This window comes from Typopeltis vanoorti, chromosome 9 (assembly GCF_054136105.1).
Source record: "Typopeltis vanoorti isolate ZY-2024b chromosome 9, IOZ_Tvanoo_1.0, whole genome shotgun sequence".
Classification (NCBI taxonomy): domain Eukaryota; kingdom Metazoa; phylum Arthropoda; class Arachnida; order Uropygi; family Thelyphonidae; genus Typopeltis; species Typopeltis vanoorti.
The window spans coordinates 56,595,605-56,609,109 of NC_143557.1; the positions used below are offsets into that span (position 1 = coordinate 56,595,605).

General features: G+C 35.7%; 1 protein-coding gene across 3 annotated transcripts in view; it reads right to left on the minus strand.

Annotated features, from left to right (window-relative positions):
• Positions 1-13,505, minus strand: part of LOC150103064 (protein kinase C, brain isozyme-like) — a 227,130-nt gene that overhangs the window by 81,752 nt on the left and 131,873 nt on the right. For all 3 annotated transcript variants that reach the window (XM_090398401.1, XM_090398402.1, XM_090398400.1), the window contains exon 4: positions 10,758-10,869. In XM_090398401.1, the coding sequence (XP_090254527.1) occupies positions 10,758-10,869 (112 nt within the window). The remainder of the gene's footprint in view (positions 1-10,757; positions 10,870-13,505) is intronic.

Genomic DNA, 13,505 nt, shown 5'->3' on the forward strand with positions numbered 1-13,505 from the left:
CATTTCTTTCTTCCGTCAGGTGTGTGACGTGTTAAGAAACTGAAAAACCTTTAAAAGTTTAACACACAAAGGTTGAAAACACTATCGCGAAAAAAAAAAAAAAAGAAGACGTTGACTGCTGTCGGGATTTGCGTGGAAGGATGGTTCCGACGTTGACAATCCTAAATTGTTATGGCAAGTCTCGCGTGATAAAGTATTTCAGACATTAATTTGGTACATCAGGTGGACCAAATTCGTCGAAGTGGACGAAAACGAAGTTTATCTTGGTCACTTGAGTCTTTTTTTTTTCCAGCTGCAAATATTGAACTTAATATAGCAGGACAAGTGAGTATGCAGAATATCCCTTCCTCTTTGGGAAAAAAGCAAGAAACCGAAGGTTATATTCTCATGAAATTTTAAGACTAAATTTTCATCAAGTTAAAATCAAAACTAATATAATATTCTTTTACAAATAAAATTTTAGAACATTTTTTAATCGATTCTAAAAATAACAAACGTTCTGCTATTCAATGAACAATAAAATGTTAACAGAAAAAAACTCCAGGCTGTAAGAGTATCATCAAAAAACTATTTTAAACATGGCCTTCCTTTCGAAATATATTAAAGAGTAGCAGTACGAATTACAAGCACAAATAGCAGCCAATTGAAATAACACCGAATTAGTCAATGACTGCTGAATCATCACTACACTGATTTTCAAAAAGTGATCATCTACAGGAGGGAGATCTTGAAATTCTTGGAGTTAATATGTAACACTTGTAAAGTTGACTTCATTTCATGACATATCGTTGGAGTAATTTATTGCGAGAGAGTAACAGATTAAAAGCATTTCAGAAATCAGCATAGAGAAAACTATAAAAATTGATTCATTCAACGGAAAAAAACAAAATTTAAGTGCCTTTAGGGTAACTCGCCTAGACAGAATATATAAATCATGCACCAATAAAATTCTTTTATATGCAAGATTAACTATATTTTATAATAAATATTTAGTTCCATAAGCCAAATCTTAGCATAATACATAACCCGTTACTCATGGCGTATTGATACAAATTACCGCGCTTGGAGCAAACAAGCTGTCAGATATTCTACAGATTGGGTGAAACTATTTGTAGTTTAATTTTTGAGCCGAAACGTTCTTCAACTGAGATGTCTGATTTTTTCCAAACATTAAAATTACCCTTTCTTTGAAGTTCTACATTGATCAAGAACGCATCTGCAGTGTCTTTTTGCAGTGAAGTATACGGAATTTCCAATCTATAACTTTGGAGTTAACTACGTCATTCATAATGCATACGAACACTGCTTACGAAAGATGTTCGAATAGGAAGAAATGGACAAAGATTAACAGAAACAATGCGCTAATAAAGAGAAGACAAGGATTGAGCTACAGTAGTATCGGAGGGACGGCAAATTGCCGTACAAATTATTCCTTTTCGCTTAAACGCTAATCACTTACTCGCAGGCCATTAAAAGGCGCGAGCAAATTTACTAGTAACGACTAATCACCACACTTAAGCAGAGCCTTCGCCATTAGCTACGGATGGCGAATGGGGGATTGTGCAGTCAATGCAAAAATGTTCCGGAGGAGCTGTCATCGAGTTGGTTGGAATTAAAAGAAAGAAGAATCATTTATGGAGTGTCCTGTGGAGATCTTACAGGATGGAATACCGTGCCAATGTGCAAACTAGCAGTGCCCCCTAGTGTCTCTTTCTCGTCAGCAGCCAACACTTAGAAACAAGCACACAGCAGGTGTGTCGGCTGAGAATATTTATGAAGACAGTAATTGGTGCTGGTGAAAGTAAATTACACCAATTAGTCCCCTAGACAGCTGAGAATTGTGGGGTGGCATCGTGCCATTCGTTACAACAGTACGTGTTCCTTAATTGGTACTGTGCAAGATTTACTGCTCATGCGTGACATCCGGAGGTACCCTCAAATGGTTCCTATTACTGTTAGTCGTCAAAGGTGTAAGAAATCGACTTTTAACTTCGCAACAGGCATGGAGGATTTCGTTACCCTGTGTGTGTTCTCTTATTCGCACGTTGACAATCTTCAATTATATAATTAGTTGGGGGGGGGGTGGACATGTCAGTAATTAAAGATTTAACTTAAAGGTAGACACTGCTTAGCAATCAAATAATAAGTCGATGTTTTAGTATAGAAACATGCGCGCACAGTTTCATTTAAAAGTGAATGATTTTCATACTTAAACTTTACCTTCACCCCTTCCCCTCCGTGTTTCGCTACAGTTGCGTTTTCGAGTTCTTTTCAAAGCGAAGAATTTGTTTACACAATTTTTCATATTCAGTCTGCTGTTAGTATATTAAATTAGAAATGGGGTTCATTGTTGCGATATTCATCAACGTTACATTAAGACAATTAGTTTATGTAGAATTTTCCACGAGTTGTATCAACATCAGTCAGGTTTTCTACGTGATTCCTAACCTACGAAAGGTTCTACACTTATATGTTAGAACTGATGTGTGTGTGGGGGGGGGGAGGAGACTAAAGGGTTTTTTTTTCTGTTTTAAATAATTTTAGGTTTTTCGCATTTTATTTAAATTTTTATTTCATATAATCTGGAAACTGTTGTAGAGACCAAACATCGGACTTTTTCATGCGACTTCAGACTCTAAACACCCATTTAAGGCTCCTCCAGAGCAACGGCGTCTGCTCTCAGGTGTATCACCCCTCATAAATTCTGAGAAATTCCAGAAATTCTGCTAGTCAGCAAGAATATTTATCTTGGGAATTCCTTCTGCTATTTATATTTACGTAAGTTAGCGAAACAGAACGTAAAATCTTTTTAGAAGCTTACGTTTACGATGTTTAAGTTACGTTTAAGTTTACGATGTAATTATTGGATGAGACGGCAATTACGTTAGGAGAACTAACCCTTATTACACACCATTAATTGATGGTATTCTGAAAAAATCTGAGACATTTGTGTCAGTGCGCATATCCTTTGTTTTCAAACAAGAAACACTAAATGAATCTTCTGTGCATCTGGTTGATTTGCCTGAAATAAAAGACAAAAAAACCTTGTTCTTTACATGTACCATAAGTCAGTCTCTCTCTCTCTCTCTCACTCACACACACACACAGATATTAATTTAGCGATCACATATTGCTATCTTCTAAAGAGAAATCTCACTAGCTCAGATGATTGCTAGCGACAGTGTTCCTTGAAAGAAAAGACCCAGGTTCGATTTCTGTTGAAATGCAAGATAAAGCTTTATAAGGGGTTAACTAAAAGTTTGTTAGTTTTTGAATGGAGGAGGTAGCCTTCTCTCTCATCCCAGAAAAGTCTTTCCTCTGGCAAATAGGTTTCTTAAATACACCTTAACAGGCATAATGCGCATTTCATGCTATCGGGCAGGTTAACGAGTGGACCAGCATGAAAATGCGTGGTAAGAAGCTTAACACGCGAACTTAACATGGATGAGGAAAGGCAAAATAAGAGAACTGTCTTCTCAAACATTGAGAAGTATTAAGCTTGGTTATTCTTGTTGTTCCTTCCACCGAATCACCAGTGAAGGTTAACACTGAGTGGAGAAATGATTACGGAGATACGACGAACAGTGAGATTTTAGCATCAAGGGTTTTGTTCCTCGAGATTTCAAGGAAAGTACCGACTGTGGTCCCGTAATTCAAATAATGGAGAGAAAAGCATCCATTCCTAATCCATCCATTTAATTCTCGTTCGTCCAAGATGGATGGACTCCCATAATTACGGACTCTAGGCAGTTGGGTACTTCAACTTTCCATTCCTCTGCTGCATTCCACGAAGGGTAAGCATTTGAGGGACGAAAAACAGGACTTTCCTGGAGAAAAAAATCTACACTCATAAGACGGAATACCTCACTATGTGATTGAAAACACCTGATAACGGTTCCTGTTGTCAGTTCCGTTGATGGTATTCAAACTAAGGTATTTCCAATGAGTTCATGGAACACAAATGATGAATCATCTAAAAAAAGCTTGTTGGATAATTGCTGTTCTAGATTCAGGTTAAAAAGCCTCTTTGTATCAAACATTTACAGTTGGTTGTACATACTTTATAATCACGTTTCCTTTTCACAAAAAAGTGATTTTTAAACATAGGATTTTATGCTTAGAAACTGATTTCCATCACGCGTAACCCGTTATTTTATTTTTTTTATGTTAATCCTCTTGTCCACGAAAAGTTTTGAAAACTTACGGCATCAACTCTGAAAGAATTAGATAATCCAGGACCCCTGCTGTAGCGACAAAATATGAATATTTCAAACCAATCGTGGCGGCCTTTCACGGCCTCCCTGAAATTCAAAATTGGAACAGTGGAAGCGATTACTCAATCATCCAAGGGAAGAATATTACAAAATATATGACGATTTTCATGAGGATGGCATAACTAGTTTACACATGGGACGAGTAATTAAGCTAATGTGTAGAAATTATAATCCATCTTTGGAGACCGATAAGTCAGATGATCAATTACTTAAAATGTTCAGTATTGAACGCTTATATTGTTAGTAAGCGACCATCTCCCCATCACATGTAAAAATTTTAAACATTTCTAGAACACACTGGACGAAAGTAAAGCTATGATCAAATTGATTTTACTGAAATAACTGACATCGAATCGTCTGTAATTTCTCAATACAGATCAAGTAATCCCAACATCACCGATTCTTCACACACACACACACCGTTCACAGCTAACGCACTGGTATTCTTTTTCTTTAATTTTCAGCACTTAACACTAACCACAGCACTACTTTCCAGTGAAATGTCCACCTATAAACACCATTTCAGACAGCCACAACGCCTCATTCCCCCTCAGTAACGCACGCCAAATCGATGCCCGTACTATACTTACGACCTCCCTGAAACCGGTTTAATTACCACTTCAGCCATTACCGCCTCATTTGGAGCGGTGCTTTTGTGTTCCGCCTTACCGTCTAAGCTACTCGGGATTCCAGCCGTCTGTATTATACAAGAGAAATTCCACGGTGTGACTATCGAGGCTCACTTAAGGTCCGGGTGCAGTGAGAAACCATGAAAAGTTCCAGACGAACTAATTTCAGTTAAAGCGAAGTCTGTATGATCGGCGATGGTATTGTGAAAGGGAGTTCGCTAAATGAACGAGCCGATATTGCCTATAACACAATAGGCAGTTAAAGAACTTCAGTGGCTACGCGAGAACCATAAATATCCACAGAGAAATAAAGAATTTCTTTAGTGTGCTTCGTTCCATTTGAAAATTCAATCTGAAGTAAAAAAAAAAAAAAAAAAAAAAAAAGGGAGGGAGAGTTCATAACTTCCAATTACGCCATTAATCGGACAGCAGTTATCTCTGTCTGGTAAAAATGACAAGTAGATGCTTCATTTGGCGTCTAAACAAATAATTAAAGTGATCTTTTGCTATTAGAAATATGAGGTATGACGTCATGAGTGACGTTTCAGAGAAAGGTATTCAAATAAGTCCTCATATAGGTAATACATGAACTCTTGTTCTATATAACATAAGCGCTTGATAGTGCGATGTATTACCTAAATATATAAAGTATTTAACAGGGACTTTTATTATCTGAAATATTTAAAAAATCGATGCATAAATACACGTTTGAAGTACCGAGTTGAAACATTCCATATAATTCTAGAAGAATTTAACATAGCGTAAGTCTGATGTTATTATTCATGACACGCACGTTTCGTCCTGTTTGTGTTTGGTTCTGTGTCTCTATGATCTTTACAGTTTCCTTATAATCAGCCTCACAAGCCGTCAAAGTTAAAACAGTCCTTAGGAACGGATGACGCGTGCAAAGCCAAATGCTACTGTTTCCATACGTTATATCGCACATCACAAACGCGCCTCAAAGTCTATTGTCGACTTTTGTAGTTATGGCAACCATAAAACTTGACAGTAAAAAGCTTTCATCTTAAAATGTCATTTCCAAAATTTCTTGGTGGAAAGTATTTTTATTGCTTTAAAAAAATGAGTTTAACGCATTGTTTTTCGCTTTTCTTTTCTCCCACCTCCCAACACGTTTTAGGACACCATTTCCCAATAATAAAAAAAAAAAAGAAAATGTCGATGCTTTAATGGAATATCGTAACTACTCTACACTGTTTGTAACAGTAATGACAGTTTCTTAAATAATTTGGGTATATACCCATTTATTTAATTGTATTTATAATTACAAAAACACGAACAGCTTGGAACAAAGAATATGATCTCCATCTATAAATCATCTAAGTTGGAGATGATTTTCAACTCTCGGTGTGATCCATCCTACTCAGTTTCTAGAGTTAGGTTTTGAATTATTTAACCTTTAGCTTTCCGCCCGGCACTAAGAGTAATGCATTATAGATTTACATCCTTTTGTGCGTGGAGGTCACAAATATAAAAGTTGCTAAATCATCGTGCATTGTCGTATTCGTAGATTAGGTAAAATAAAAGACAAGAGGAACTCGGCGTGCGAGCGATCGCATTGCAAAGGAGAGAAATCTTTTAGGATCTTTTCTGATGAGGCCAATTGAGTTTCTCATTTAGAACATTAAGTGATTTGTCACTTTGGTATTTGGTTGAACTGGAATTACGGCGAAGCAAGCAAATCGATGAGACCAGTGTATTGTCAAATCTCATATGGAAATACCCAACTATCCTTCTAGCTGAAAAGGCGCTTAAAAAAAATCTTGGCTTCGAAAATACTGGGATGATATTCAAACTATCATCCCTATACTGCTTTGAATACATGTACATCCGGGTGAAAACATTATCTGATATCCACCACGCAGCCAAAACCAAAGATGTTACTTCCTTCTCAACAGAAGACCTCATTCCACCTGAGCAAATACCTGCGAATTATACACCAACAGCTTTTATGGGTACATAATAGATCGATAAAGGTTACTTGCAATCAGCACCAAAACATGTTTTTTACCTCGCGCGCCTTGAGTGCAATAATTGTTTTTTTTACACCCTTTCGTGTAAAACAATTTTACGATATTCTGTATGTTTAATATCAGTTTATTTTGAATACATTTCTTAAAACCGAAAACATTTTCTTTTGTCCATACCGAAACAAAATATTGTTTTTAGAGGCGAAGAAATTGTCAACTCCACTTTCATTTGTTTAAGTTAGACCGGAGCGCAAAGATGCGTTGTCTTTCTTCTCTAACCTAGTATTCCTTAATTTTAAAAGTTCACAGCGGTTTATACACTCTTCCCTGTTTATTCTGTGCAACTTCACAGAAAAATCTCTTGGTGGTAAAGGCGACACTTTTTTTTTTTTTTTTTTTTTGCTGGAGATAGAACGAAGTTCGCGCGTTCTTCTCTTGAATACCAAATTTTTAATCTAATCCGATCGAATCCTAGGAAAATTCTTCCTTCTAACTCCTGGTCAACGTCTGAATTTTGTATCCATGTTTATTCTTCGGTGTGCAACAAACTAAACACGTATGTTAACATTTGACGCTGGATTTAAGATTGAAGTCGTAAAGTAAACATTTGATCAGGTTCAGATGACTTCACAAATAATCGAGAAATCATGGGAATACAAGGGATCTCGATTTAAGTTTTGTAATTTCAAAAATGCCGACGATAACACGCCAATAGTAAAAGCTGTTCAACGTGCTAGACTTACATGGTGTAAAGAAGACATATCGAGCGATGATCTGTTCGTATTTGAGTTGTACGTTGGCAGCTAGAATCGAAGGAAGATGGTCTAATATAAAAGTAAGTGAGAGACAAGGATGCACGTTGTTATTCATCTTATATATGATCGCACTGTGAAGTGAATTAAAACATAACATTGAAAATATTCAATTCGACTCTTTAGTTATGGCAGTTGTTATACTCTTAAATAAATCCAGTACAAATCTTCAGGATTTCGTAACTAAATTGAGTAACTACCATAATTTTTTTTTATGAAAATCAACAATAAAAAGACTGACTGAAAACACAAAGCAATAAAAATAAAAGTTACATATGAAGTCAGAAATGAAAGCAGTGTTCAAACCAAATTTTAATTATCACTATGATAAGAAATTGCATGATGTAATTCTTTCGATAAATTACCCCAGTAAAAGAAACGAGGGAAACACTGGTGTAAAAATCGATGCGATAGTTCTGCGCAGCGAGCTATATTATGTGGTGTTTTTTTTATTAAATAAAAATTTGGGAGCTTTAATCCTATATGTGAATCCTTCCCACAGAAAGCTGTTAGTCTCTGTGACATCCGTACACAATGGAACTAGGATTAGAGTTCCAACAGTCCTCTCTAGAGACCAAAATGAAACTTTCTCAAGACACTTCAAGCTCCTGTAAGGTGGTAGTTTCACACCGGGAGATGAAGTTCATTTCATGTAACTGTAGACCTTTCAGACTTTGGGTTGGTTACAGTAGAAGTGTCTTGGGGATGTCAGTCTTAGGTACCTTGAAGTCATCATAATTTGAAAGCGCCTTCAAGTGACCCGAAAAATATTTGGCAACCATTCTGCAAGATGGAAGGTTACCACTCAAAGTAGGTTACCTTTAATAGAACAGCAACAGTTGCGATCTTTGTCATAGTTAATTACTTCGAGTTTAGTGATTAAAACTCGACCAGCTGAGATTGACGTAATACTTTTTTTCGTCGCTGCCGTGTTCTATAATCCCGTAGGAATGCTCAACCTGTAATTTCTTAATTCTTCTCCAGCTATTAAGAATAAAACTACATGTTACTTTTCTTCCTCATAGCAAAAGGATATTTCCCTCTCTCAGATATTTTCGTTTGATCCAATATTTTAAGGATTTCAGGCAGTTGATTGGATTAGAGTATATTAGATGCCTTCACAGATGCTAAAATCGAGAAATTGAGCTGGACGCTGTTGCTCAACTAGTTCGGCGCGATCAAGTGAGATATTCAGATTATATATCAGTTTCAAACCGAGTGAAAGTTTTCGCTAACCAATTTGAACGATTAACTTCCTACTCTTCAATGTCTGTTGCTAACTGTACGAATATAACGCACCGAGGTCAACTGATTTATGGATACGGGGAACCATGATATTTGACGGCAATTCCATAGTTTCGAAAGCAAATTCATTAACGTTTGAATATTTTAATGGTATTTTTAGCTACTAATTAACTTATTTACCTCATAAAACAGTTCCGAGGGTAGTGGAATTGCCATTAAATTAACTTCAATAAACATTAATCGTGACTGCTTGTGTATTAAAAGTGTCTCAATAAATATGCCGTATGCTAGCGGAGCTCTTTATTACAAAAAAAAAAAAAATGATAGAAAACAGTAAAGATTTTATGAGGAAAAATACGTCATACTAATGAATTGAAATTCAAGTTATTTTACCTAATAACACATCTAATCCCTCCCTCGGACATTACCCAGAGAACCACATTTTGTGCAAGCTGTCAAAACAGCAACCTCACCTCAAATTGCTGATTTTGCAGACACCTATGACAAATGACGTCACAATTCTGAGTATTGGAGTAATTTTCCCGCATGCTTAACTAATCGTAAATTGAATATTGACAGTAGTAGAATTAAATGTATGTGTACTGTCCTTTTATTTACTCGCGGAAAATTACTCGGTAATTTTCCACGACAAAATAAACAAATACTTCATGAAACAAGTAGAATCTGATGGTTTCCATAGAAACCATGAATATTGATGGTCGTGTACCAGACATTTTTCCTGTAATTAAAATAAAACCCATCGCCTTATCGTTCAACAAAAGGAGTAGGTGGCACTCTTAGATCGAACTATTTTTTTTTTTTTTTTATGACAGTTAGTGAAACGTTAGAAACTATGTCATGGACAGACCAAATATTAACTGCTATACAGCATGTGACAAAAATGATTAAATTAACTAGATTTTCAGAAAAGATTATTCGAGGCCTGAATTGGTTTGGAAAAAGTTTATTTGATCTATAGACTAGAGTTTCAGTAACGTCAAACTGCAGTCCACCGACGATGTCTCGTAATGTGCTACAGGCTCGCAACCTTTCATGGATGAGTTTAGTAAAACATTAAAATTAAACTCAAGTGGGAACCAATCACAAGGACGATATGGGAAAACGTTCAAAACGGGAAACTGAATACGACTTATTTCTGCCTATAGTCCCACGGCAGGTCATCGTAGGAAGCAAGGAGGAAACGTCTTTGGTTATTAAAAGAGCATGTAACGAAGAAAAATATAGCTTTTGTTGGAAAATTAAACAGCAGAGGAGGAAATAGAGCCCTAACTTTGTAAAGGTTTAGTAAATTTGGAGGGGAAAAAAAAGCTAATAATGGTAAGCACCTGCTGGATGATTTCTATCCAGGATGTCGTGTTAGTTCATTACTTACATGTCTCAGTAATTTTTTTATTTTCGTTAAAATCAAAATACATAACAGTAAGTTCTGCTGATATGATGGGAAGGTTGCTTAATTTATAAGAAAAATCAGTCAAAACTCCAAACCAGTTCTGTAAGTTAGACTAAATTTATCAGAGATCTGACCTATACCCCCGAGTGTATCGCTCAAGATGATACCAATATTTAATTAATGATTATTACCCAATAATAAGACCAATATGACTTACTTGGTCCCGCTTTGATAATGCGATTTTCAATTTATTAATTTCAGTGAATGTTAATAAAAGAAAAATTGAATTGCAATACTTCTTTCGGTTCTTCTGCCACCCTTGCTTATTTTTTATTTATTTTGAGAAAGAGTATAAACCTCTCGTTTCTAAAAAAAAAGAAAATAAGATTTGTGCTTACCTTTACACTTAAGCCCCTGGTGGATAATACCGTACAGTAAGGATCCACAGTGGTCACAGAAAGTAGGACTGGTATAGGTGTGGACCGTAAATTGATGCTTCGTTCGGGCATCCTGGAAGTATTAAAAAAAAATAAATAAGCACACTGAAATTACAAAAAAGACTTTCAGCAATGAAATAGATCTGGCATCGAATCATCATTAAATGAAATATTATTGTAGCTGAACAAATGGATATCTTCATCTATTTAATCATAAATAGATGATGTAGAAGATCTAAAATCGGACATCGAACCGGGAAAGGGTTCGAAGTCCGAGTATGATTGGAGAGTTGATAACTAAAATCACTCAACCAATTAATTTATGCAGCCCTACAGCTCAATCCTCCCCCCCCCCCAATGGTGTGATTGGATCTGCTAATAGTTGGCGTGTATATTTTGTTTGTTTAAATTGTCTGGACTCACTGCAGATGGTAATATAAAAAGGTAGACTGTTTAAGAAGAACTACCCAACATAATTTTATTCACTGTGCGGTGGAAATCTAGAATATATTTTTGTTCATTTTTATGTGCGTCGACTTTTTCTTTATGCCTCAGCACTTATAAACGAAGTTGACTAACTTTGACATAACAAGATTACTATAAAACTTCACAAAGAATGATCGTGCGTGTGTGTGTGTGTCCCATATTTCAAGGCGGTTTATTTTTAATATTTTTGGTTTACAGAACCAATTATTTTACTTTCTTACTACCAGTAAAAATTCAATTTTTAAAACCAAGCAATACTGACGTCGCCAGTTGTCAGCTGTTTTGGAGATTGTTTTCCAATACTTTATGCCCAGGAATACTTGAGGAAAGGTACTTTGCGTCAAATCTTTTTTTTAAAGTATTCATAATCCGAAACAGTTGCTTGGAATAATGAAAGTGACACAAAAGGTGCGTTTTGACTTGATTGCAAAGAAAGCTACATCGTTGATTAAATTAGTAAAATTATAATTAGTACAGTCGTGGGATTAGAATTACATAATCTAATGTAATAACGATCTGCTCTAGACACCATTAGTATTAAGTTTGATGTAAGATGATGCTATTAATAATATTTAAAATACTGTTAATAGCATCAGCAGACGAAAATATCGTATACCGAATATGTCATACTGAGCTGACACGTACCAACTCACGCAACAATAAAGGAATTATTAATTGGATTTAAAAGATACATCTGGCGAAGGATTGTGTAATATTATTAGAATCATTGAGTGGTGTTATCTGAATGTGTTGCAGAGGAGAAGTATCTAAAAGAATAAAGACTTCTTGTGTCTAGAATTACTAATAAATCTGAGTCATGTCTTATGTGGCCAGTTTATGATTAATTAACATGGGACTGTTTGTGATGTTATCTGCAAACAGGTTTGCTTATTTACAGGAAGCTAATTTTATTCGCCTACATAAAAGGATAAAATTTCCAAAATTTGAATACAGTATTTCTAACTTTTGTATAATACGAAAGTTAAAAATTACCCCGTTGCCATAGGAATTTTATGAACCGGACGAACTAGATTCGACATCTAGCACTATTTCCATTAAGAGTTATTTCTGTAAAAACAAAATTGTTTTTTGCGCTAGATTAAAGATCAAAAAATTGTTTTCAGAGAAAAAAAAAACCTCTTAATGAAAACAGTGCTAGATTAAAGATCAATATCCGACTCTGAATAACTTTTATACGGTTCTGACTGACGCACTTTTTAATCCTACTGCGCTCATACAGTATTCTTTTGTAACTCGCAGATTATCTGATCTCTCCTGACCGGAAAATATCTGATGACAGCACATTTATTCGCCCCACAGTGTAATCTGAGACAGCGAACTCGGTAACCGAAGAAAGCAGGTTTCAACTTCTCCAGTATGGTAACCTTGGAAGCACGTTCCTTCACATCGTGTGTTATTTCCAATTTCATAGAAGTCCTTACATCGATCACATCACCACAAGAGCTCTCGTCAAAATGGGAAATGAGGCAACAAACAATTCGCAGATTCGAGCCTGCAATCCGCTGGAAAGCGAATACGCTAATACACTCTTATAACCCCCACCGGCAAACCTACCTACTAAATTCCGCATCCTTGCTGCAGATTTCTTCCAATTTAGAAGCTCGTGCCAAGCAACGTAAAAATTCCGTCGAGTATCACGGAATTTGCGAATCGATATTGCATAAGTGTACTACGTCACATCAAAACTAAACTTATACACAAACGAATTATTGGAAGCCGAAAGGACCAATCAATAGCCAAACTCATTTATGGCTATACACGAAATCCTCAGGATATTTTAATTCCGGAGATACGTTCTGTTACTATGAAGATATTCCAATAACGTTTACTCTAACTTATCATCGACGTGTCTGCACACAACACTACCTGCAAATGATCAAAATCTAGAATTATACTTAATTCTATCCTAAAATTATTATTGTAAAAAAAAAAAAAAAAAATCATAGGTCATGAAATGAAGACTGAAAAATGATCACTTAGATTTATTCTTCAACTTATGTCCATTTCCCTAATTTTTGTATTTATTTTCTTAGTATGTACACGTGGATTTTGAATATAAATCTGCACAGGATGTTTTCGCTTCTTGTTCATACTCCAACTGCTAATGAGAAGGTTGGCGCACACAGAACTTTTTACTGAATTATTAATGCAGTACGTAGGTTTTGGAGTTTTACTTCTCCCACTTTCAATGCATTAAGTCAT